This window comes from Mesoplodon bidens (assembly GCF_964165515.1).
Source record: "Mesoplodon bidens genome assembly, chromosome: X".
NCBI lineage: Eukaryota > Metazoa > Chordata > Mammalia > Artiodactyla > Ziphiidae > Mesoplodon > Mesoplodon bidens.
Window position 1 is genome coordinate 58,995,667 of NC_138163.1, and position 25,160 is coordinate 59,020,826.

At 36.2% G+C, this 25,160-nt stretch overlaps 1 protein-coding gene across 1 annotated transcript in view; it reads right to left on the reverse strand.

Annotated features, from left to right (window-relative positions):
* DIAPH2 (diaphanous related formin 2) overlaps positions 1-25,160 on the reverse strand; it is an 897,118-nt gene that overhangs the window by 820,349 nt on the left and 51,609 nt on the right. Inside the window, exons 2-3 of the mRNA XM_081223297.1 lie at positions 18,667-18,699; positions 15,942-16,118 (exon numbers count right to left, since the gene is read on the reverse strand). Coding sequence (XP_081079423.1) covers positions 15,942-16,118; positions 18,667-18,699 — 210 coding nt within the window. The remainder of the gene's footprint in view (positions 1-15,941; positions 16,119-18,666; positions 18,700-25,160) is intronic.

The window sequence follows — 25,160 nt, forward strand, 5'->3', positions numbered from 1 at the left end:
AAGGTAGCTTAGTTTCCACCCATGAAATTCATGCATAGGAGATGTAGATTCAGAAGTATGTAAGGGAGCAAGCCATGAGTAAGCCACCTGTTTCGTTGGTACGGGTGGCAACAGAGATGACGTGGTTATGGAATTGATGGCAGCAGACGTGTCTTTTTTATCACAACAGTTTGACAAAATGGTTCTGGGGTGGCAACAGTTCCTTCATCAGATATTTCAGTTGTGTGGTTCTGGAAGTTATTCCTATAATAATGTTACCTGGAGCCTGTTTTGCAACCCTCCTGATTCGAACCTCTTAATATGTGTGTGTGTGTGTGTGTCTATATATATATATATATATATATATATATATATATATATATATATATATATATATATATATATTCTATTTAAAGTAGCCAGAATGAATTCTCTTATGTTTAATAATTTGGGCTATTGAAGTAATTCAAGTAACTAGTGATAAGAGTCCGAAATAAGAGAAATGATAATCAGATTGGACAGGGGAATAAACTAAAGGAACATGTAAATGTTACATGAAGGCAACATTCCCTCCTTCAGGCTAAGGTATACCTACCAGTTTCAACCTATCTTCGTGTGACATGGCTCAGCGTCTCTCTTAAATACTCTGTGGTCTGATAAATCCAAGGAAGGAAAGGACTTCCACGTCCTTCATCTTGAAATACTATACCTCTATTAATTCAGCTTCAGATTTTATGGCTTTATTGGCAAGTACATCATTCTGCTGACTCATATATTGTGTTTGTTTCCATCAAAACCCCCTAAATACTGCTCATGTACGCTGGACTACGTCCCTACCATCTCATAACGTTCTGGTTAAATTATAGTCTCCTGCAAATGTAGTTAGCATGAATCTGCATCCCCAAGTAGAATCGACTCTGGAACAGTGACAAGATTGTATTTGTACACGTCACAGCCAGGCTCAAGAGTGTGGTAATGTCACCTTTGGCAGCCTCTAGGTAGAGAGTTTGCTCTCCTTCCAGTGACATTTCTCTGTTACCATGTACCTCTAATCCAATTTTCAATGGCACACACTGCTAAGATCATGCTATCAGACTAGAATCATGGAGGCAGGCAGGACACTAAGGGGAATATGGAGAATACAGACCTCAGAGGAATGTCAAGATTAATTGTGATCATGAACCCAAGCCTCGTGTATATTAACTAGCCATCAAAGAATGCTAGCTATTAGTGTTATTATCACTTCCCTGGTCTCATTTCTTTTCTTTTTTTTCCTGTAAATGGCCTAGGCCCTTCTTTTTTTTGTTTTATTTTTATTGGAGTATAGTTGATTTACAATATTATATTAGCCTCAGGTTTACAGCAAAGTTAATCAGTTACACATATACATATATGCACTCTTTTTTTCTTTTTTTTAAGATTCTTTTCCCATATAGGCCATTACAGAGTATTGAGTAGAGTTCCCAGTGCTATATAGCAGGTTCTTATTAGTTATCTATTTTATATATAGTAGTGTGTATATGTCAATCCCAATCTCCCAATTTATCCCTCCCCACACCCATATCCCCTGGTAACCATAAGCCTGTCTTCCGCATCCATGACTCTACTTATGTTTTGTAAATAAGTTCATTTGTACCCTTTTTTTCTTTTTTTTACCACTTTTCATCTTACCCCTTAGGTTTGAATGATGCAAGCTTGTTTGCAGTTTTTCTACATACACTATGCTATTACACACTTCCATTACTTTGTTCATGATGCTGTTCTCTCTGCCTAGAATGCTGTCAACTTCAGCACCCTCTTCATCTATTAACCCCCATCTTATCCCACCTCACCGTACTCCACCACACCCAAATCCATATTGGGCTAACTCATGTACTTCTGCTAATTCTTCAGATTTCCCTCAAAGCACCTCATTTAGAAATGACTATCTTCATTCTATTCTTCCATATTAATTTCCTATATTATATCAATATAAGCTAACTGAGGGAAGAAACTGGGTTCTTTTTTTCTTTGTATTTCCAAGCAAAGAGTATGCATTCCTGGAATGTACCAGGCATTTAATAAATATCTGTTGAACCAATGTGATATTTAGGAGCTTTTCTCTAAATATTTTAATTTGCTTTACCACAAACACAAAATCCACAAAATCCATTAATTTATAATTTTAAATCCATTAATTTATAATCTTAAAATAATCAAAGATAACTATGATTGCTGTTCATGCTAGGGTATATTTTTAGGTACTAGGGTATCATTAGTTTATTCTCTTCAGGGGTACAGGTCCCCTTGAGATAGAAGTTAAAGAATACTTGAATAATTATTATTGAGAAGCAGAAGGAAGAGGACAAGCATTTGATGGTGAAGTCAAGTTCAGATTTACAAACAGCGAGTGGAAAATCCAGCCTTAAACTGGGATCAGTGAATGTTGCAGAAACAGAAACAGTTACTTTATAGAAAATATATAGACATTTTTAGCAACTGTATAGAAAGAAGGAGCAAGTATTACTTCTTATAGAGGAGGAAAAGATGTAAAAACATAAAGGGTTGACATTTACCTTTCATAAAACAAGTGAGGAATGCTTTCATTAGAATTTTAAAAAGAAATGTCCTGTCCTTTCTAGTTCTAGTAGAGGAATTATCTATAGAGCAAAGCCACAAACATTTTTTATGCCTATAAATCTGCTGCATAGGTTGATTGGGACTAGGTACCATTTACATGAACAGAGGAGACCATAATGACTCATCTTATTTTTACAGAAAGAAGCAGCATACTACTAATTAGGCAGCTAATACTTCCAAATCATTAATTCCAGCTTTACAATACAATCATAAAACTAAATAGAGCAATACTCATAATTCAATATTAATTCTAAAAAAAGTAATTGAATATGGAATTACTTCTAAACACACTGAGGTTTTTTTTAATTGAAATATAGTTGATTTACAATGTTAAGTTTCAGGTGTACAGTAAAATGATTCAGTTATATATATGTATATATACATATATACACACACATAAATATTCTTTTTCAGATTCTTTTCCATTATAGGTTATTATAAGATATTGAGTAGAGCTCCCTGTGCTATACAGTACGTCCTTATTGGTCATCTATTTTATATATAGTAGTGTTAAACACACTGAGTTCTTATAGTACTCAAAACACAAAAGCAAGCTTTTAGTGTATTTAACATTTAGTTAGTACTTCCACAATACATGAGAAGAATGTGGTATTTTGTAATTTAAGAAATGCTGAAGTAAATAACTGACCACTTATAATATTTGTATTATATTTGTATCAAGCCATATTTGTCAACACTAAACCATTTTTTCTCCTACCACTTATGTCATGATGCAATTTTCCCATTATACACAAACTCCTTCATTTCTTCAGCAAATACACATTGTATTCTTAAAGTTATAACTGAGGAGCCGTATAAGAATAGAGTCAAATGAGAAGGTTAAAAGTAGAACCAGCTGCCTATTCATTCATTTGTACTCTCTTTCATTCATTCATTCTCATTCTCTCTCTCTTTCTCCCTCTCACCCCCGAGTGAATCTTTAAACAGGTGACAGTATAATTTTTTAAACTTTCTTGTGTCCTAACATCATTTTCTATTTTCCTAACACTTCTACTGTTTTCCTCACTTGTTTTATGAAAGGTAAATGTCAACCCTTTATGTTTTTACATCTTTTCCTCCTCTATAAGAAGTAATACTTGCTCCTTCTTTCTATACAGTTGCTAAAAATGTCTATATATTTTCTATAAAGTAACTGTTTCTGTTTCTGCAACATGCACTGATCCCAGTTTAAGGCTGGATTTTCCACTCACTGTTTGTAAATCTGAACTTGACTTCACCATCAAATGCTTGCCCTCTTCCTTCTGCTTCTCAATAATAATTATTCAAGTATTCTTTAACTTCTATCTCGAGGGGAACTGTACCCCTGAAGAGAATAAACTAATGATACCCTAGTACCTAAAAATATACTCTAGCATGAACAGCAATTATAGTTATCTTTGATTATTTTAAGATTATAAATTAATGGATTTTTACATTTATTTCTTTATTCTCTTCTAAAGAAACGTTCATATAAAGATATGCTCCATAGATAATTCCTCTACTAGAACTAGAAAGGACAGAACATTTCTTTTTAAAATTCCAATAAAAGCATCAGGAATTTTCTACATAAGTAAATAAACAGCCAATTGTACCTGGTATTAATTAACTACCTCATGTCTTCAAATGATCCAGTTAAGTTTACTTGTATAGAATATAGCGGCATAACATATAGAAGTTTACATGGAAAACAAAGTTAAAGGGGAAAAACAATTGTCCAAATACATTATCTCTACAAATGGTATGAAGCCAAAAGCCGGGGCAAGCAAGCGTGAAATTAAGTGAATGTTACTGAGTACTACACAAAAAGTCTTCAGCTATTTCTACTTTCAGGGCCTATTGGAGGAAACTACAACTATGAACACCTACATATACCTCTTCACCATCAAGAAGGTAAACTCAGAACATCTATTTAGCTATTAGGAAACCCAAATATTAGTTTCACTCTCCCATAATCCTTAATCCTGAGCTCAACATGGAACCAGTGTCCAGAGTCCAAAGATTACATAAAGGATCAACTGTGCTTTGTGAAATATTGATGTTTCTTCAAAATACAAGAAAATAAGCTTCAATATTTAACATGAGATTAACACTGAAGCCCTCACTGGATCCATAGGTCCAAATGGTACATGAGGTATCTCAAGGGAAGAGTGGGGTATTCACAATGCATATTTTTTCACTGTCAGTGTACTGCAACGTACTGCAGTTTACAAGTACCTGGTTAAGTGGACTTACAGGCTATTTTACCTAGTTTTAACCAAGTCTAGCCTCAAAACAACAACAACAAAATAGAAAAGTAGCTTTAAAAGATTCTTGCAAAGACAACAGATTGAGGATAATAAGATAATACCAATAATGCAAGTAGGGGGAACAAGAAAACACTAGACTGTTATATCTCCTACTCATAGGTCTGAGACTTTCATCAATCATATCATAAGATAAAAGTAATAAAAATATAAGGCTGATAAGAAGCTGGTCCCACAAGATTAAAAATTAGTAAGGTAACTATCTGAAATATGCATGTATATCAATCATCACTGATGACTCTCATTTTATGTGCATACTGCACCTTAAAAATATTAGCTAATGATAGTATAAAGCTACCTCAAACTTGCAGACCATTTAAAATCCAAACATCTAGACCATGAGGAAAGCTTTTTCAATTTTCTCAGCAATAATTAGAATCATGTGATACGCAATCCAGTACTTAGCGAAATTTTGTAAACTTAATGACACATGCTTAGAAGACTCTTTTGCATGTTTTCTTTCTTTAATAGCAAAAGACACAAGTTCCCATGACACTGGGGGAACACTTGGTAGAAGCAGCTGAAATAATACATGCAAAACAACATGGCAGTAAATGAAAACACATTCCTTTGTCAGCAAATACTGTCAGAAGACACATAGAAATCATTGCTGAAAATTTGCTAAAACAAGTATTAGAAAAATTACTCAGTGCGGGAGGTTTATCATACAGCTGAATGAAAATACAGCTGTTTTTTTTTTCTTTTAAACAACTCAGCTTATATTATTTGCTAGATTGTTCCAATAATGAAATATAAAAACTACTTTTCTTTGAGTTGCTAATGGAACAATGTAACAGAGAAAACATACTGTCAAAATAAGTGATTTATTTAAAAAGGATGTTTTATGAAAAAAACTGTAAGTGGGAAGCATTCCTGAGTAAGGAAGGTTAGCCCACATATAAAATTCAAACCATTGCAAGAAAGAAGTTGAAATCAAAATACACACAGTGGTATGCAGAGTCAAGAATGTAGGTGTTTTTTGTTGTTGTTTATAAAAGCAAGATATTTCAAATACTGTAAATATTTACAATATTTTAAAATGATACAGGAAGTGAGTATGAAAACATGTATCTTACAGATAGATCTCCAGCTATCTCATGACAAAGTATTTTAAAACTTCTGAAATTTCACATGACTTGGGCATTTTTCATTCACAAAAGGACGAGTAATCCCTTAAGAGTTAACAACTGGTGAGAAAGTAACTGCTTTTCAAATGAACTTCATTGAAAAAGCCACACACTGGCAGACCCAACTGCCAGGTGGGTCTCCTTCACTCTTGCATGACTCACCTCTTCTTTCTTCTTCCGGGTATTAGGTACAATGTCTGCAGTGGATATGAGTAGACAAACATGGGGGCGAGGGTCTACACATTAAGTATGTGGAAGGAAAAATGCAAAAAGCCCATGTCCCTGATGACATCTAGTGAAGCCCGTTTTTTAAAGCCCATTTTGAACCAATTTATTCACAAATATAAAAACGCAACACCAGATTAGTTCCAAGAACAACTGACCGTCATCAAGGGAGATGGAAATTTACTAGCCGTGGCTCAGCAGGAAACTTTTGCTTGATTCATGGATTGGACTGAGCAAAGTTAATACTATGATTTAATAAGTGTTGCTAATGATGTTCTCGTTCCACTTGGACCCATGCATCGTTGTCAGATTTATGTTTCAACTATAACAGACATTAAACCAAATATCAAAATAAAATGGACTCGGAACGAAACCTTCTAATTAGTCTCTTTTTTAAAACAAGACATAAAAAATAATGACACACTGACATTGCTCTCACTAAAAAGTTATTAATCGCGACAGCAAAGGCTTTTGTGCCATTAATAAATAAACTCATTTTAAATCATTTTAAAATCTTGTTCATTGCATGTTTTTCTCATTCTTTTCTATGTCTGCATTTTATACATAGTATTAGTACATACATATATGTATATATTTTATAAATAAAACATATTGGTGTTACTTGCTGAATATATATATATATATATATATATATATATATATATATATATATATATATATTTCTAATGGGATAGGAAATCAGAAAGTTTAGAGACTACTACACTAGTCCAGAGGTTGACACTTTTACTGTAAAGGGCCAGACACTAAACGTTTTAGGCTTTGCAGGTCACAGGGTCTTTGTCACAACTACCCAACTCTGCAGTTACAGTGTAAAATGAGCCATCAACAATATGTAAACAAATGGCTGTGGCTGCATTCAACAAAATTGCATTTATGAACACTGAATTTCAGATTTTCATGTGCCCTGAAACAGTCTTCTTTTGATTTTCTGCAACCATTTAAAAATATAAAAGCTATTCTTACCTTGGGAGTCATACAAAATAAAAACCTAGAGGCAGGGATAGTGTCTTTGTCATCTTTATGCTCCCCTGCACCTAACAAAGTATCTGGCATTCAGTAGAGAGTTGTCAAATAAACTTCTCCATGACACAGAAATATGTCTTTGCTTTTCTTTTTTTTTTTTTTTCCCACAATTACACCTTACGTTCTGCTATATCACCTCTATCCTTGACAGCAGGGATTTTCCTTGAGTTGCTCGCTCGCTCTCTCTCTCTCTCTCTCTCTCTCTCTCTCCTCAGAACTTAGAACAGTACCTGGCATATAGAAGGCACTGGACCTTGATGAACTAAGTCATTCAAACTTTGAGAACACTTTAATGTCAAAAAAAATAAAGACTGAAAATTCAGAAGTGACACTGGGTTTCGTAGTATATTCAGATCTTCTCTGTTTCCTCCCTGAGCGCCTGTGCTGGCTTAAGTACTCACAGTAGCCTATTCACAGCTGTCCTACTACTATGGAAATCCTGTGTTTACTTGCTTACCTCCCTGACTAAATTCTGAGCTCTCTGGGGGCAAGTGAGGAACTGGATTTATCTGTGTACCTGCAGCATGTAGCACATGACCTGGCACACTGCACATAACAATACACAGTCGTGAAAATGCCTTCATGGCATAAAACACTAGTGGAACTTTTCAAACAGAAAAAATACCTTAGGAAACATTTCTATGTACAAATCAAGAACAGAATCAGTGAATTGTGAAGTTTATCAGCTACAATCAGAGTAAATTTCCAAACCTAGTTCCCGTAATTCCTCTTCCTGGGACTTCTATCTTACTACTCCCTCATTTGTGAACTTTTGGTGAGAATTATATTTGGGAAGGAAATTTAAAAGTGACCCAGACTTAGCTAACTTTGAGACCTGTTTACAGGGTAAGTTTTGCTCCTCCTTTATATGCTTTACTTGGGCGTGTGTGTAAGAAAATAAAATGACTAGAAATGATGCCGGTGTTCTCTCAGTCCAATGATACACAGTAAGGATATTGGAAATATAAATGTAAAAAATGGAAAGTAGGCTATCTAGATAATTTCTAAGGATCTAGACATTCCTGAAAATTATTTCCATGCCTTATTATAGATTTTAAGACCTATGTTACCAATAACTTATTTTACAGTAACTTAACCTTTAATTAAAAGTACTTATGCTGAGAGCACTAAAAGGTTCTCATCCAAGCTAACCAACTCCTAAAAGACTGATGTTGGGTGAGGAAGAAACCCATGACAGCAGTCAGGGGAAAACAAGGACAGCACCTGGGGTTCAAAGTCAAACAGGCTCTCAAAACTGATGAAAGGCAAAAGTGAGAGAACAAAATGAAAAGCTTTGGGATTATTTATGAGTTCTACCAGATGGAATATGGGGCAGATAATTTAATATTTATTGCATATGACTGTACAATCATTAAATTATGCCCAAAATGCAAAATATATTAATGTAAATTGCTGAACAGAAACAAAGTATAAAACATCACATTTGCATGTGGAATCATATATTAAACATTGCCTTTAATAACGGAAGTTGAAATGAGGTGTGCCTAGAAATTAACCATAAATCATTAATCATCACTAGCCTCATCTTTTGTATACAATCAAACTATTTAATTACCTATATTAAAACACAGTCCTTATTGACATATCTGTAGGACTCTAATGTGACCAACACCAGCTGGATTTCCACTCAATAGATCCTGTACTAGGTAAAAGAAATTAAATTCCAACTTGAACTTCCAAGACATCTCTGTATGTTTATTTTTTTAAGCTTAAAATGGAAATCCCCTATCCCCTAAGCAAAAAAAAAAAAAAAAACAGTTTTAGAACAGTTGCATACAAAAGGGAAATAATATTCAAAAGGAAATGGACAGTGTCCAGACACATTTCTCTCCTTGCTCTAATTGCATTATTCAAAAATGAGCTATCGCTATTAAACATTTAATAGTCCTTAAGCAGTATTCTCAATGTACAAAGACCAGTTCAGTTATTCTCAGTAAGCTCAAAGGCTATGATACCTTAACAGGTTGAATAGTTATTCAATTGCAGCATTATTAATTTCCTTATATTTAAAGTGTAAGGGAGAAGATATTTCACCAGTCTTAATTAGAGACAATACAAAATGTCTCTGATTAACATGAAAAAGATGATAAATATGAACCTCATTCAAATTTGAATTTGGGGTTAAAGACGATATGTAATATTACGATAGTTCAGTCATCTTTTAAAGTTACCCTCCCCAAAATGTGGTAGCAGTATTGTTGTCTTGGTCCTACTACCTTTACCCACTTGTGGAAGATTTGAAAACACGACTGGGCAGAAAAGGGGAACAGGAATCTTAAAGAGCAAGTATAGTTTACCCCCATGCAGGTAATTATAAAAATCATATAAAAACGAGTGAGGGTATTTTTTTCCACTCCTGAAAGTTTTAATAAAAGAACCACTTTCTAATTTTCAATTAATAGGCAATGACTACACTCCAAGTACAAAATCCAGTTTTACAAACTACTGAAGACACACTGATAATAAATAGCGTGCACTCCATGAAAAAAGCAATCATCTAAAAGTTTCAAATTTAGAACTTTACATCTGTCAGCAATAGCCATGGATACCGTTACTCAGAAGATCTGTCTATACTGTTTCCTTGAGCAGCCACAATATGAAAAGTGGCATATCAATGCGTAGAACAGATGTCAGTGTCAATGGAACGTTAGTAATCTACTAACTCACTAGTAAAGTAAAACCTAACCATTCAGATCTTTCAGTTAACTGGACTCATCCCAGGATTTTACTTGGCTATAAAGTGTCAAGTGATGTTTAAAATGAGCTATTAGTAGTTAAAGTTACAGTAATCAAATAAAAGAATTAATACTTTTTAAAAAATCTGTAGTAATTTCAGATTGAGCCCAACATTGCCCTATTATCTACATCTACAAACCTGTACAGGGAGAACTTCTGTTGACAAATATGATCCTCAGACATAACAAGGGTTTCAATTATCAGAGTAATAGAGGATTTATTTGAATATTGCCTTTCATTACTTAAGCTTTCACCAAAAGTTTCACCAAAATATATCAGCCCCCAGAAATTCCAAATAATAAATTATATTAGCAATTTTAACGTAATATGTTTCTTGTCAAGCGTCTCATACCCTGTTACTGTCTATAATGTTGTGCTATTTTATGTAATTATTTTAAATGTTTCACTCCTCAAGGTATGCTATCTTAAAACACATACAAGGTGTTTACGCCCAATGGTCTAAACATTTGTAGTACTCTAAAGTGTAAAAAGTCTGAAAACAGGAATAGCACAATGAAGGATGAGAATCAAGAGAGACAAGCTTGTCATAATAGCCATCAAGTAGGACAAGTACATCTATTACATAATTTGTACATGGAAGGACACCTACAAAGAATGAAATAAAAAAGGGAAATTTCATATCTGGAAATCAACTTCTGACGACTTAAGTGTCTTCTCCCAATCAACTATGAAGATGGCATTTGAACAGTTTTCCAAAACTAAATTGTGGGCCTCTTTCTTTTCAATCGATGCTCTGTAAAAAGCAATAACTTGGAAAAAGACAACCTTCTGTCATCAATAGGAAACAATCCATCCATCTCGCTTTACCTGCGAGGCAATGTACCTCAGAGTTGCCTTCTACTTCCACTCAGTATGAGTGCAAAAAATGTGTATTAATTTTACATTTAGCTTAAATGAAATATTATTAAAGATAGAGATTACCAAAATGCCAATTTTTTAGATTTTATGTACCTAAATTTAAGTTTGAGCTCAGCCCCTTATTAGCTAAGGCAAGTTACAGAACCAATTTCTTTAGCCTCTCTCTAAGCTTTAAATTCCTTATCTGAAAAATGGAGTATAACTATGTTGCCTACTTTGCAGCACTGTCACAAAGATCAGCTGAAATAATACATGTAAACTGTTCAGTTACATGCTGGGCCCAAGGGTGCACAGTAAATGAAAGCTGTGAAAATTCGTAAAATAACTTGTTCACTTAACCTGATTACAGACAAACTAAAGATAATAAAGAAAATTCAAAAAGTTCAATGTACAAGTAGACTTCTCTCAAAGAAGAGATACAACCCTTAAAAAGTTTTTTATTGATCTTTTGTTGTTACTTTTAAGCAAATCATAATTGTCTGATTTCCTTTTCCAACATTCCCATGGAAGGAAAAATTCTCATTAGGGAAAATGTGGCACCAAGTTGTACCTTTCTTTAAGTCACATTTATGAATCCACAAGCAAATCTTTTTAAAAACATAACACATTTAAAGAGGAAAGTGGTAATTTGTTGAGGAAACATTAGAATTAAAATTGAAACCACAAAACGGAAACATTGTAAAAGGTTTGAAAACATAGTAAATGCTGTACACAAATTGAAAAAAATATATAAGTGCCAGGAATAATTTTTGCTTACAGCTATCATCATGTAAAAGTCATGTGTGTGTCACTGAAGCTAATGAAGAGGATAGTAGAGGAAGATATCAAAGAGGTAAAGTGGGGATCAGATCATACAGGGCCTTACAGGCTCTTATACGGATACTGGCTTTTGTACCCTAAGGGAAATAAGAAGCCATAGTAGAGATTTGAGAACCCAAGTGACATGACATTGTTCAGGTTTTTTTTTTTTTTTTTTTGTGGTACGTGGGCCTCTCACTGTTGTGGCCTCTTCCCGTTGCGGAGCACAGGCTCCAGACGCGCAGGCCCAGTGGCCATGGCTCATGGGCCCAGCCGCTCCGCGGCATGTGGGATCTTCCCAGACCGGGGCACGAACCCGTGTCCCCTGCATCGGCAGGCAGACTCTCAACCACTGCGCCACCAGGGAAGCCTGTTCAGGTTTTAAAAGGGTAATGTTTCTGTGTTGAGAATATACTGCAGAGGGTCATGGTGGAAGCAGGGAGACCAATGAGGAACTGTGTTAGTCCTAATAGTCCTACCACTATTGTAGCAGCCTGGGTGAGGCTTCAACCAGTATGGGACCAGTGAAGGCAGTAAGAAATGGTCAGCTCTTGTAAGTACCGTGCTTTGAAGGAAGAGTGCATGGGTTTCCTAGTCAATTGAATGTAGAATGTGAGAAAGAGAGAGTAGACAAAGACAATTCCAAAGTTTTAGGCCTGACTAACTGGACAGACGGATATACCATCAACTGAGAAGGGGGAGATACTGGGAGGAGCAGGTTTGGAGGGGAATATCAACAGTTTGGTTTTGGATATGTTACTTTTGAGAAGTCTACTGACCAATCAGAGAGAGATGTCAATTATGAAGTTTGATTATGAGAGTCTAGAGTTCAGACACAAGCACTAAGCTGTAGATAAATTTGAGAATTGTGAGCATACCAGTGGAATGTGAAGCCACAGTGCTGGTTGCAATCACAAAAGAAGATAGTGTAGCTAGAGAAGAGAACATGTCCAAGGATGGATCCCTGGGCCTCTCCAACATTTAAAGGTTGAGGACATGAAAAGGAATCAGCAAAGAAGACTAAAAAGCAGCAGCCAAAGAGATAGGAGGAAAAACATATAAAGGGGGAGCAGGGGGCGGTTTATGACCAAATGCATCACCTGCTGCTGATAGGTCAGTTAAGATGAGAACTGAAAACTGAACATGGGACTCAGCAGCATAAAGATCTCTGGTGACACTGATAAGAGCCATTTTGATGGAATGGTGGGATGGAAGCCTAGCTAGAGTGAGTTTTAAGACAGAAAGTTAAGACAAGAGAAATCAGAAGCAGTGAATATAAACAAAATTATTAGGAGGTGTCTTCCTTCAAAGGAGAGTAAAAATACAGTGGTAGCAGGCAAGGGAGATAAGGTCATGAAAAACTTGTAAAGTGAGATAGCACATTTGTATGCTGCTGGGAAGGCCAGAAGAGAGAGGAGAAAATGATTGGAGCAATGTCCTTGAGTAAGTAGGTCTAAAGGAATGGAACCTTGTACACAAATGGAAGGACTGGAAGATGAAAACTTCATCTATGGTGGTGATAGGTAGCAAGACTGCAGATACTCAAACTTAGGTAGATGTGGTGGTGAGAGTCTGTGGAAGTTCTCTTCTGATCACTTCAGTTTACTCAGTAAATTACACAGTAAGCTCATCAGCAGAGCATAGAGATGGGTAAGAGTTCTGAGGATTGAGCAGCAAAGTAAAGGTGTGAAATAGTCATCTAGAAGCACAGTGGAGGGAATGGAGTAGGGAAATAGAAGATGACTGTGTGAAAACAGAAGGGCCTACTTGGGGCTTTGGAAAAGGAATCTGTTTCAGAATCATGAATAGACCACCACTGGATTAGAAGAGGCAAAACCTAGAGGACAGGAGGAAGACCAGATAGGAGGCTACTTTCGTAGCCCACGAGAAAAAGCCAGAGAGGGCTACTGCCTAAAGCAGGGCAAGAGCATCTGGAGGGCAACTGAGGAAACAGATGTAAAAGTCATTGCAAAAGCAGAACCAGAGCTTCCCTGGTGGTGCAGTGGTTGAGAGTCCGCCTGCCGATGCAGGGGACACAGGTTCATGCCCTGGTCCGGGAAGATCCCACATGCCGCGAAGCGGCTGGGCCCGTGAGCCATGGCCGCTGAGCCTGCGCGTCCGGAGCCTGTGCTCCACAACGGGAGAGGCCACAGCAGTGAGAGGCCCGCATACTGCAAAAAAAAAAAAAAAGCAGAACCAATGGGATTTGGAAAGCAATTAGAAGTGACTGAGAAAATGAATGGTGTGGAAGAAGGCCCGTAAGTGTTGAGCTAAAGTGAACTGGAGGGTGGCAATACCACTGATAAACTAAAAGAACTATTTCACTACTGCAAAAATTAGTAACCGATTGGTCAGCTGATTAAAGGAGTAATTATCATTTGAGTGAAGTCTGAGTAAAGAGAAGAAGAGTTTAAAATAAGATTTAAAAGTTTGATTAATGTCAAAGAATGTTTGCTTCTGTCGTTGTTGGTTTGGGGTGATTAAGATAAGACAACCGAGTTGCAAATTGAGGGGCAACTGAAGAAAGAACAGAGCTTTATTTGCTAAAGGAAGGAAATGCAACAAACATTTATAAAATTATTTTTACAGAAAGTTTTATGCCAGGCACATTCTAGGAATATCATCTCCTCTAATCCTAAAAATAACCATATGAGGTAGACCCTCTTATGCCTTTGTTACAGTTATGGAAAATAAAGTGTAGAGGGGATGTATCACCTTCACAGGGTAATGTGATTAATGGCAGAGCCAGAACTCAGCCTCAAGGCTGAATGACCCCAAAGTCCAAGCTCTTAACCAGTACACAAACATGCCCTGTAAAATTAAGGGCCTGGAACAGGTAATATAGGTTGTTTAGCTTCCGAGAAGAGTTTCAGAGCTAAAGATCTCAGAGGTGGAATCATTCCAAAGAGTGACACAGTCCAAGGTGTAGTTATGTCTATAATTAGCTACATACATGGATGCAAAGGTCAGAGTTCAGGAAACCAAGGAACTAAGGGCAACAATGCGATGGCAAGGTTATCAGTGTAATAGCTGAAATCACCAAAATGAATAGCAAGGGAAGGGTCAAAAGGATAGCCAGATGCTATCATCATCATGGCTGGTCAGCAGATAATAGAGTTTACAAGAGAAAGGGTTGTTGAAAGATGGTTCAAAGAATTTGTCATAGAAGGAGCATCAGGAAAGAGGGTATACCATAGGACTAGGAGGAAAGGCTGAAGAGAGTGGGAATGTCAGGACTTGTGACAAGGGAAAAGCTGGATGTCAGCTCTGGCTAGACAGAAGGAACATTAAAGGAAAAGTTTAAAGATAAAGGGAATTTGTATTCACTCAACGACTTTCAATTACTAGTGGGGTTGGGGGCAGGGTGGTAACAAGATGTTCCATAATGGGCAGAGTAGAAGGGTCTAGATTTCCAGTAATCTTAACCTCTTCTTTTGGTATGGGTAAGGAGACCTTTGAAACTCTTGTGGACCTTAATTCAAAATGAATAGAGATTCACACACACAAAAAAATCTGCCATGATAAGTGGGACAGAATTAGAAATTAATGAATCATGAATCAGGATCTCCACTTCTCTGATCAAGCAAACCAATCCAAGATGGTCCAATGCCTCATCTCTCCCCTCTCTTGGTATAAACTGCTGAATAATCAAAGTATTATATTTATTATCTAATATAAGAAATAGTCTAGATCACAAGCTATAAAATATAAGAAGTGTGCTAGAAAATATAGATGGTATGACTGTTGATAATAGAACAAACTTGGAGGAATTCATTCTTCTCTCCCCTCTACTGTTTTGTTTTGTTTGGTTTTGTTTACACTCTGTCCTTCCAACTCTATTTCATATACCTAACAAGATACCTTATATTGTTTTCAGAAAAGTGGACTTAGGCCTGTTTTGCTTTATAGAAACAGATACACAAGTTAGGTAGTTAAAAAATTGATTCACTGTGCCACAGACCACTGAATACTAGAGAATAAAAATAAGTAAGACAGCCCCCGCTTTTAGGAGCTCATAGTGGAAGAGACAGACATATTATAGCTCAAAAAGACAGATGCTTTCGAAAACAGTTCTGTTGTATCAACAAGTTTCTGGTCTCCCCTTTATGTGATATAAACACAGTCCATACAAACAGCCCTACTTAGAACCCAGTGCTATTCTGGGTTCATACATTTTAAAATTACAAGAAAATCAGGGGGTCTAACTTACCATCATTTTTTCAAAGAGATCCAGTACTTCCTTTTCGGACAAATTCAAAGATCGTTCATCATATAATGGCTGAGCTGCTGGAAACTCACTCATCGCAACTTGAGAATCAATAGGATGTTGGATAAGAGGTTTTTCTTTTTTGACAGTAGATTTTCTAAAACTCGTAATTCGGTCACGCTGCAAACAGATAAAAACAAGAAACCCTAAGGAAGAGATCAAGAATCACGAACGAACATGAAGAACTGAAACATCAAAATAGCACTTAGGATAATATATATCATTATTGTCTTTTGACAAAATGATATTTTAAGCAGCAAGCTCCAGTTAGAGATTGTACGATTTTGAAACCTTGAAGTAGCTCTGCAGCCACAGAAATCTAGGCAGTGAAAAGTATTCCTCAAAAGTAAAACTTAGTCCCTTGTCATTTCTGTTCTGCACAGTAACTAGGTCAGAAAAGTCCGGCCTCAAAGTCGTGTGGTGGTTTGAGAGAGAACGTGTCTTTGGCAGCAACTTTCAAACTATGAGAAAAAAAAAACAAAGAAAAGAAAAGAATATCCAATTCTAAGGGGGAAATTATAGTAATGTTTCTCTTCTTCAAAGCGCCAAAATATTTGTGACAAGTATTTATGAATACTTTGGCAGTGTAGTAGTAGAATATAATGGTTAAGAGCATGGACTCTGGAGCCAGACTACCTAGATTTGAATCTGCAATTTACTAGGTCAGTTACCCTGTGCAAATTACTTGGTCTCTCTATGACTGTTTCCTCATCTCTAAAATAGGGATAACAAGTTAATGTATGTAGGAGGAAGGAAGGAGGGAAGGAGGAAGGGGAGACAGAGAAAGCAAGAAAGAAACAGTTATTGTGGGATTTAAGTAAGTTATATGTTTTGTGTACTTAGCTACTATTTATTACTATTGTTGTTGTTACTATTACTATTATTATTATTACACACACCTTTTTCTTCCCTAAAAAGTGGGACCAACAAGGAAGCACAACAAAATTAAAAACATTACCTTTTTGCCCTGGAAATATAACATAAACAGAAATATCTTATTCCTACAAATACTACTATGAAGAACTTGCTACTTTATGGATATTGACTTGGAACCATTGATTCCGCGTACAATCTCTAATGATTAGCTTGTGATTTCACATAAAGTGAGTTAACGACTCCACTTGCATGTAAATAGGCCATTCTGTTTTAAACCACAGAACACTGGACATCAAAAATTAGTAATGACCATAAAACTGAATACAACTCAGTTTTATTCTGGTTTCTGTTAGGAAGCACATGCATGCATACTGTCAGCTCACATTAAACAAGCAGATATGTTAGATATCAGGACAGTGCCTCGTCACTGCCACATTACCAAGTCCTTATAAATCACTTCAACAGTACAAAAAGCATCACAGAAGTTCTTACCACAATTATGTCGACTTCTGTTGAACCCCATTAAAAGAACATACTTTTTATTGTGATTCAAAGAACACTTTTTTTCTAAAAGGTGTACTTTGAAAGAAATATGAGCAGTTTTAAGCAGCTTATTTAGGATTCCAAAAATGATCTTAGTACATGGTTGCTTACAAAGAGATTATGTAAATCATAATATTTTAGAGCTGGGAAGAAACTTGAAAAATCATCTAGGCCGACTCTCTCGTTTCAGAGAAAAAGTGACTCGCTAAATTCACGAGTCCCTGGTTCCTAGACCAGTGTTCACATAAAGATTCATTTCTTCGTATCACCTTCTATATTTTCATATTTTCTTTTAAATTTGAATGTCTTTGAGGAAAATTAAGTTAGATTAGATATGTGATATAACTCAAACAACTCAAGAAAAAACATTAAGCAATCCCAAATAAGCTGAGTATATAACCAAGAGTCAAATTCCACTAAAAGATATGGTGGACACAAAAGCATTTAAATATGCAATCGACCATTAAATCAACATATCTCTGTTCCTTTCCCTTCATATCACTTAATATTTACTTTTGCAGTGCTGGCTTTTTTACTGAGTAGCATTATTTACATATATATTTGATCTTCCACTGTGCCCTTCACTTCGATCTAGAAAATTGGCTTTTGCTTTCAGCTATATCTTGATAAGAAAATAAAGTTAAGCCACATACTTTCACTTCCTTAAATCATGAACGATATTCTACATTATTTGTAGACAGGTAATTTCACAATGAAAAAATACTTAAAATACCCCATTTTAAAAGTTTAGCTATAAAAGGGCACATTTAAATTTTAAGCCCATAACTTTTAATAAGTTTTACTATGATAGACTCAGATCAAAAATATTTGAGGATTTTAAATGTAATACCACATTTCTAACATAATGAACTTAACTTCCTTTCCATTTTAAATTAATATCCTTTACTGTTAATATTAATGCTTAACATATTCAGAGTCAATTTATATGTCTATTGAGAAAGGAAGCATTTGTGTTTCCCAGAGTTAGATTTATACAGATTTTTAAAAATTGGCTAAGGTATATATCAGGATGGTAATATCAAAATTATTTTGAGAACACATACAATTGATTATGTTTACATCAAGAAAAAGAAAAGCCACTCTATTGATAATTCTTCCTTCTACTGTACTTTGTAAACATCTAGACTTTTTATATCTTTACATATATCAATGCTTTAATGTCCACCCACTTTAATAAAAAGGCAACATGCATAAGTAAGGTAATAACATGCTACTAAGTCCACCTTACCACATCATCTGCCAAAGTTTTTATTTGAATGTTCTATTAAAACCAAAAAGGAAAAAAAAATACCTGTCAGATAAGAGAAATTCATAGATCAAACAAGAAAATAATTGAATGATTCTCCTTTTTTATTTTATCAACTATAACTCTTCAAAGAGAATTAGAAACTTTAAATCTATAAACACATTCTTTACAAAAGAAAAAAACAACATATTAAGGATTAAAAATGAAGGTTTGGTGAAGGGGGTGTCTCTTCATTTTTGAAGATGACTCCCAAGTTCCCGAAGTCAGATTTGGAACAGACATCACTACCACAGTGCTCAAATGTGAGAACAGATATAAAAATGTCATAAGCCCTTTCAAGATTTTTCAAAGTTTTAGAATGAATAATCATATTTTTGAGATACATAAAACTTTTAAAAACATGAACAACAGGAAAAATGTCACATTTAATAGTAATGACATATAATGAAACAGCTCAGTCTAGAACTCAGTTGCATCTGATAGATAATTTAATGAACACCTTTATAAATATTCTAGATAACATTGAACTTACTGAATCTGTTAATATATGCCCATTTCTCAAAAACCCCAACACTTTCTTTTTTTTTTTTTTGCATGTGGTTTTCTACTTCTGATGTTGAGAATCATTGGAAATGGTATACTCTAGTTAATAAAATACAGTGGTTAATAAAAACTACCACATAGAGTACAAACAATACTGGAATAATAAAGCAATATTAAAGTAAGAAAGTAACAGCTAACAATTTAGTAATCTTCCAGGATTCAGAAGATGCTTCAAGATCTTACAATAACATACAATCAGCACGAAAGCAGTTATTATTATATTATAAATATGTTGAAATATGTTGTAGTGCTAGTTAAGAGATGTGATTAGGAAAGAACCATATTTTTTTAAATAGCCTGTTAGGAACTGAAATTAACCCTTCTGCCACAACCTGTATATTTATTTCCTACAACAAACAGAAGCTGAATGATGTACATGATGCATGCTCACATCCCTTTTAACTAAGAAAAATATGGTCGTATCACTGGTGGGGAGAATTCCATTAAGAGTTTTAAGTGAGAATTATTTCGTCACAGGATCTCATAAAACTGTCTTCAAATATCACCAACTAAATGCTGTTAAAGATCATCCTCCCCTCCATCAGTTGGGACAAATATATTATTATAAGTGTACTTCTTTTTCTACTTTTAATCCATCTATTCCCTCAGGGATCTACACTTCTACATCTTTGTACTATGTCTTCATCACATCCTGCTGACACAAACCCCAATCAATCTTTACTGCCTACAAGAAAGAAAAGAAGGGGGATTACTTATATCAGAACTGAAGCCTTTTTAAGAGAGATCAGTCCACCCTAGGACTATCTCTATCTGGTATTTTCTCTTTAATTTTCCCAGTGGGGTACAGAAAACTGTTCTATGCACAGTGACAAGCTTCATGATTTCCTGTCATGTAAAATCAGAGTGAGAAATGTCAAAGTCTCAAAAGTGCCTCAACTACCCTGCTACTATCCAGATATGTACCTGTCCACCTGTGTTATTTATTAGACAGATTATACAGTTCTTCAAGCAACCCCTGCTTTTTTCTTCCCATCCTTTGAGGTTATAAACTCAAGATTGGAAACATATAAATCTTCAAAGTGAATATGTAAATTCAGGGAAAATAAGATTTTAGTCAAATTCTCTAAGTTAAGGTACACATTTGTCTTGAATGCCTTAAGTCTGTATCTCAATTGAATATATGTTGATAGTTTAATCATGGGGGACAGAAACAACAACAAAAAAGCATTGCTAGCAATAGTTCCACCTTGTCTTATGGGAAGAGACTTGAGTTTTCTCCTCTTCTCCCACCTCCACTCTCTCTCTTTTTTGAAATTAACATATTTTTGTCCATATTAAATCCCACAGTATGGAGTTAGACACTATTAAATTGGATGAAATTTGAGATAATATGGTCAAAACCTCTCAATTTACAAATGGTGAAACTGAAGTTTGAAGAACCTCAAATTCACAGATATGCCCCAAGCCCCATCAGTTTCATTTTCCTTTGGGTAACTGCCTTTTGCCATCATTACCAGGGCTCAAGCATCATCCTGAAGAGCATTCCCCTGGCAACCAAAGTCCTTCCCTAACACGTCTTATGTGTCACCTACTAAATTCATTCTGACCAATATACACTAATATTCTTCCAGCAGCTGATTATTCTTCATATACAAGCTATACACAAATTTAGATTCTTTGGTCTTTCATAATTCTTCATTCCTAATTATATCTTACTACTGCCACAATTGTAAGAATCAGAGCTGTTCTCTCAGCTCTCTAGGTGGGTAATAGGAGGGACAATGGAGTAGGAAAAAGTGGGTATATAATTAATAACCCAGTGGAAACACTACATGAGCACCAAGGGTTGTCACAGAGTGTTAGGACAGACTTTCAAAAAAAAAGGGTCATGTTTATGGTAATGGTTACCATCCAATTTTAAGACTTCCATGTCACCTTGGTCTCCTCCCTCTCTTCATTCCCTACAGCCAAAACAGCTGTCAAGTTCCACGGTGATCTTTCTGCAGTTTCTTCTTCATTCCCACACAAACCATCCCAGTTTAGAGTCTAATCACTGGCAGTAGCCTCCTAATAATTACCTCTGCCACCATTCTCTCCTCATTGCCAAAGTCATCTTCTTCAAGCAAAGATCTGGTTCAAGTCAGCATCACATCACCTCTTCCCTAGATTTCTGTAAGAACCTCCTAACCTATCTCTCTTTTTCCACCTTTACCCTGCTATAGTTCATTCTGAACACATTGAGGAAGTGACAGTTTTAAAACCCAAGTCAGTTTGCAGCCAATTAAACCAACCATGCTCTTTTCCCCGTGGGGGCCAGGTGTGCAACGGCTGCAAACAGCAGCCTCCTCAGTAGTGTGTGCAGCCTGTTGCCTGTATGCGTTGCCCTAAGGGACCCTGGAGACAGCCCTTTCCAGTGGACATTCGTGACTGGCAATGCTGCCCCCAATCTAGGCTCCAGACAGGTATACGCGGTGACTTTGGGAAGCCCTAGGGCACAGTGGCCAGGGTCCACATTGGCCACGTCATAATGTCCATCCGCACCAAGCTGCAGGGTGAGGAGCACGTGTTTGAGGCCCTGTGCAGGGCCAAGTTCAAGTTCCCTGGCTGCCAGAAGATCCACATCTCCAAGAAGTGGGGATTTACTAAGTTTAATGCAGATGAATTTGAAAACATGTTGGCAGATAAGCGGCTCCTCCCAGATGGCTGTGGGGTCAAATACATCCCTAATCGTGGCCCCCTGGACACATGGCAGGCCCTGCACTCATGAGAGCCTTGAGGCTGTCCCTTCCTTATTCACGTGCACCAATAAATACCACTTTCCTGTCAAAAAAAGAAAAGAAAAAGCTAAAGAAATCTGAATAAACCATGGACTTTAGTCCAGAAAGAAAAAAAACAAAAACAAAACCCAAGTCAGAAGATCATGTCACTCCTCTGCTCAAAACTTTTCAATGGTGCCCTATTTTCACTCCCAGTGAAAGTCAAAATCGTTAGAATAGCCTGCAAGGCCCTATGGAGCTGCATACTCTTCATATTCCTCTGACCTCATCTCCTACTACAGTTCCTTTCATTCACTCAGCTCTAGTCACAGCAACCACCTCACTGTTCCCCATAAGGCAATAAGCCACATATACTGTCTCTTCCCTGTGCCTGGAATGCTCTTTTCCATTTTCCATATGCTTTCCTCCATCACTCCTCCCCCTTTCAAGTTCTTGCTCAGGGAGACCTACTCTGTCCATCCTATTTAAATGGAAACACCCAACTCCTCCACACTCTCCTGACCTGCTTTAGCATGCTCTGCTTTCCTTTTTTCAATAAAACTTACCACATTCTCACAGAGTCTATAATTTATTTTTGTCTGTTTCTCCCACTAAAACTGTGAGCTCCATGAGAACCAAGGTTTTCATCTGTTTGTTTCAGGGATGTACCCCTAATTCCTAGATCAGTGTTTGGCACACAGAACTCAATAAAAAATTAAAAATGACTATTACTTGCCCATCTGTATTCAATGGCTCCTGATGACTTACAGAATAAAGACTAATACCCTTAATATGGCATTCAAAGCCCTGTATTATTCAGCCCTAGGCTACCTTTTACGTCTTCCCTCAATGATCTGTGTGCTATGGAAAAATGGAAATCCTTTTCCCACCGCATGCCTCATTATGTCCTGTTTGTGCACATTCCCTCTACTGGAATGTCAATCCGGCTAGGTACCTTTCTATTTCTAGAGCTTCCCTTGAGTTTAAAGTTTGGTTATTAATAAACCAAATGTGGACCCGTGGTCAAAAATGGAGAACTATGCTTTGTTTAGTGTCTTCTTAAAGACTATTTTTTCCTAAAAGGCATCCTTAAGAATGATAGAGGGCTTCCCTGGTGGCGCAGTGGTTGAGAGTCCGCCTGCCGATGCAGGAGACATGGGTTCGTACCCCGGTCTGGGAAGATCCCACATGCTGTGGAGCCTGCGCGTCCAGAGCCTGCACGTCCAGAGCCTGTGCTCCGCAACGGGAGAGGCCACAGCAGTGAGAGGCCCGCGTACCGCAGCAAAAAAAAAAAAAAAAAAAAAAAAAGAATGATAGAGCACCTTAAGACAAAGAGGAAATTATATTCATGTAAAAAATTATCCCAATTACTTGTAATAGAGAACCATAAAGAAAAACACTCTGCTTATGATTTCTTGATTTACAAGTTTCATTCAACTACAGACTGGATATCCTATATAACTATGCACATTTGACTGATATGGATATTTTTCTCATAGATTTCCCTCATGTAAAACTCTGCTGTCATAAATATCTTCTTGAGACCATTACTTAGAACTCTACAACTATTCAGAAAAGAGAGACAAATGTGGTCTATTGAAAAGAAAAATATTTAAGGACATTTGTAGAGTTTGAGTTTAGGAGGGGGCCATTTTTGGCCACTGCACATTGAAATTATTGTATAAATTACACTTAAGTTATCTGCAATAGAAAATAAATTATTTCTGCCGCACAACTGTTTTTATACATTAGTCAAAAAAAGAGAAAGTTACAAAAGGAGAACAATAACAAAAACACCACCAACATGTAAAAAGTTCAGAGAGCTGTAAAGAGCTATCTCTTTGACAAGATTCAATCGCAGTCATTTTTATGTGAATTGACCTGTAAAACATTTTTAAATGGTTGTATTAAGATACAGTCTCATTTATAATGATGTTCTACAGGGACAAGCTCTCAAATTTTATCTGAACGTAATTTATATAGGTGCATGCACCTCTCTCTCTCACACCACTTGCAAGCAGACATTATGGATTTTACTCCTGTGTACAAACTATACAGCTACTATGGAATTAAAACAACAACAAAAAATGATCAAAAAAATGTTTATTAGAGTCACACCTCTGAATTAAAAGCACTGATTAAAGTCATTTTAGTAAGTTTTTATTGCAAATCTAATGATAATGGTCATTAGGATGAGGGCATATTACACCAATAAGTATAGTGACCATATATTTTCATTAAAATCAACTCTAGGGCTTCCCTTGTGGTGCAGTGGTTGCGAGTCCGCCTGCCGATGCAGGGGACACGGGTTTGTGCCCCGGTCCGGGAAGATCCCACATGCCGTGGAGTGGCTGGGCCCGTGAGCCATGGCCGCTGAGCCTGCGCGTCCAGAGCCTGTGCTCCGCAACGGGAGAGGCCACAACAGTGAGAGGCCTGCATACCGCAAAAAAAAAAAAAAAAAAAAAAAAAAAAAAAACCTACTCTTGAAAAGCAATACGCTTGTGAATTAGTCAAGCAATTAGAGTTTATTAAACTTCATTTATGATCAGTTATATTAAATATAACTTACTACAGTACTCTATGAGTACTGCATAATTATAAAAGTTTCACTCCAGAGTCTCAACCCCTTAAGAATAAGAGAAATGGATGATTTACTTATAAACTCTAATGCTGAAGTTCTGATTGAAATGTAGGAGCCATTATTGCAAGAAAATTAAGTTTTAATTTTCTCGATCAGGCAGAAATTAACAAAAACAGCAGGATGTAAAGATTCGACTCTCTTATGGCTAATGTTACATGGTAATACAATGTTTTATAAACATCTTGAAATTACTCCAGTACCAAAGAAATTGGACAACTGAATTGCATATATTCAAAAGTCTCACCACCAACTCAAAAACTTGGCCACACTTCTTTGACTTTGACTATTTTCTTCTCTTTTAGAGAAAGTAAGTTGGCCATCACAATAAAGATGAAGGGTCAATTATTTACCCAGCTTAAGTTTCTTAATCTCTAATTAGGGCAGGGCAATATAATACAGAAAAGCATGTTCAATTCAATTGAACAAACATTTGAGCATCTACTATGCATCTGTTCAGTGCTGGGCACTAGGAATACAATCATAAACAAGATAAGCATGCACCTTACGGAAGTTGT